The following is a 2,467-nucleotide window of genomic DNA, read 5'->3' as shown; positions in this document are numbered from 1 at the left end:
TGATTGTGTGCCGTCTTCATGGATATTCAAAAATACCGACACACAGCAATCAATGACAAAATTTATGTCACCTCCGTATACAAAAAAAAAATGCAACGCGTTACATAAATTAATACAAGCTAGGAAAAGTACACCAAATGAATGGCCCAATTATCCGATAAAAGTTTTGCAAAGTACAGGTAATGTATTGCTGCTAAAGAAAGTTATCAAATATAGTGTTATTTGTTATGACTGAAACTTATTTTCAATAACTTATTTTCAAAAACAGTAACTATACATATAGTTACCAATTATATACAAATGTATATAATTGGCAACCTAAAATGACTATAATTATATAGTCACTTGAATCATTTTTATGGTAATTTCAACTATTTTATGGTTATAACAACTATAATTATAACAACTATAATTATAGTCATTTTAGGTTGCCAATTATATACATTTGTTGTTGGAACTATATATATATAGTTACTGTTATTATTATTATAGCAGTAATAATCATAATTATAGTAATATATACCAGTTACAAATACCAAACATTTTTCTCTCTGTGTGCAAACAGTTTAACTGAAAAGAAACAAGCTTATTAATACTCATATTTGTATTTATATCAGGTACTTATACAGAAGCTTTAATAGAAATAGATAAATTAAAACACAAAGATTATATCTATACTACGGATCAGACAGACATAGAGGATAATACAAGTATAACTAAAGAAATAACAAAGAAATCTATATCTCCAATACGAGATATGTCAGGCAACTTGTTGACACATAGAAAGTCTTCGTTTAGTGGTAATAAAATTTATTATTTTATTGTTATATTTATGTTTATATACGTTATATTTATATTTATGTACAAAAATATTTTATTGCTAAGAAAAGTGATCACTCAATTCATATTTTTTTTTAAGTAATGGTTATCTTTAACTGATAATATTTTCTTGATAATAATGTTAAATTAATAACTTATTACAAATTTGAGAAAAATTAGTTATTATTATCTACTCAAAACATGAATTTATTTTCTTTTATAGAATATTATAAAATTTATCGAATAAGCGACTTTATATAATAAACAAATTGAACTTTTAATTTAATAATCTTGATTGGAGTATTAGATTGACTAGGATTCAGAATATACATATTTTGAATAAATTTGATACTTGTAATGGACTAATGATAGATTGATGAATATATAAATTTTTAAAATACCTGAAACAAATATTTATTATTAAAGTATATTTTTCTGTGTGCATGCTTTGTAAATATTGTGCGATTAAAAGTTATGCTTGTACATACTATACAATAAAGTATAATTCGAGATATTGTTCAATTAACACATTCAGCAAACACATAATCTAATATTATTTTCTGTTTCTAGAATCATCATTCGATAATGAGGCACAAGAATCTTCTTCATCAGATGAATCTATAAACCAAAAGATCACAAAGTTCTTTCAAACAACAAATTAATAATATAAGTTCTCAAGGTTTAATTAATGCAATATATCAATGGTACACACATAAGCGCGTGCATGCATGTCTGTGTGTGCTCTTTTCAATTTATTTTTATAATATTCGAGTAAAAAATATATTAAAATATTTAATTTTAGGAAAACTCGCAATTATGTCACAGCAACGAACAAAGTTAACATCTACAAAATCTAAGTTAAAACCTTGTGATACTGCAACGTCTTCAGATATTACTTTAAAATGTTAGAAATTATTCTCTTGATTTGTATTATTTTAACAGTAAACGTTTAAATAGTTTTGTAAAAATTTTATGTTTCTTATTTTTCTTATTTTTAATTTCTAGACTTAAAAAGCATATTATTATGTACACAAGGACTGAAGCATGATCAAGAAATCTTAAAAAATGATTTACGGTTGCTGAAAGAACAATTCGACTACTTTTTAATGAATAAAATTGATACAAATGAGACTGTCTCTACATTGGACTAAAACGAATAATATTCACTGGCCTCTTAAAACAAAGGAAGATTATGACAATCTAAATAAATTATTACATAACGAAAACATCCGCATTGATTTTGTATGTCATTTAAATTATCAATTAAACGAAACATAATTATATAACATTTCTATAAGTTAATAAAGTTTTTATGTAACTCGTATTTCAAAAAAATTGTTTCAGATTTTAACAATAGGATTTATTATAGATACTAGAACCACATTGTCTAAAAATTTACTTTTCGTGATTCGCAAATTTTTACACAAAGATCTTGCAACAAAATTTACATGTGAGAAAGTTAAAAAGAAATTTACAATGAAGCCGTCATTATTTTATGACTGCATAGTCGGTTAATTATATATCAAATATATTAGTGTAACATTTTGTGAATATTAATATTTATAGTTTTTATAATTTTAGAGGCCATCTTTACAAAACACAGTGACATACGAGAAACTTTTTCGGAAAAAGTATTGGAAAAATTAAT

General features: G+C 24.2%; 1 protein-coding gene across 1 annotated transcript; it reads left to right on the top strand.

Annotated features, from left to right (window-relative positions):
* The first annotated feature begins 52 nt into the window (after positions 1-52).
* Positions 53-1,491, top strand: LOC108731890 (uncharacterized). Its single transcript, XM_018462440.1, has 3 exons — positions 53-179; positions 618-800; positions 1,390-1,491. The coding sequence occupies exons 1-3, from the start codon at positions 53-55 to the stop codon at positions 1,479-1,481; spliced, it is 402 nt and encodes a 133-aa protein (XP_018317942.1). The 3' UTR covers positions 1,482-1,491.
* The last annotated feature ends 976 nt before the right edge of the window (positions 1,492-2,467 follow it).

Source organism: Mycetomoellerius zeteki, unplaced genomic scaffold, assembly GCF_001594055.1.
Source record: "Mycetomoellerius zeteki isolate Tzet28-1 unplaced genomic scaffold, Tzet1.0 scaffold1424, whole genome shotgun sequence".
NCBI lineage: Eukaryota > Metazoa > Arthropoda > Insecta > Hymenoptera > Formicidae > Mycetomoellerius > Mycetomoellerius zeteki.
This window is presented reverse-complemented; position numbering and strand designations above follow the sequence as displayed.

Bases quoted from the DNA above. Each gene is read 5' to 3' on its own strand.
- LOC108731890 (XM_018462440.1), top strand. From the start codon at position 53: ATGACAAAATTTATGTCACCTCCGTATACAAAAAAAAAATGCAACGCG. The intron at 180-617 runs GTAATGTATTGC...TATTTATATCAG, and splicing joins AAAAGTTTTGCAAAGTACAG to GTACTTATACAGAAGCTTTA. The intron at 801-1,389 runs GTAATAAAATTT...TTCTGTTTCTAG, and splicing joins TAGAAAGTCTTCGTTTAGTG to AATCATCATTCGATAATGAG.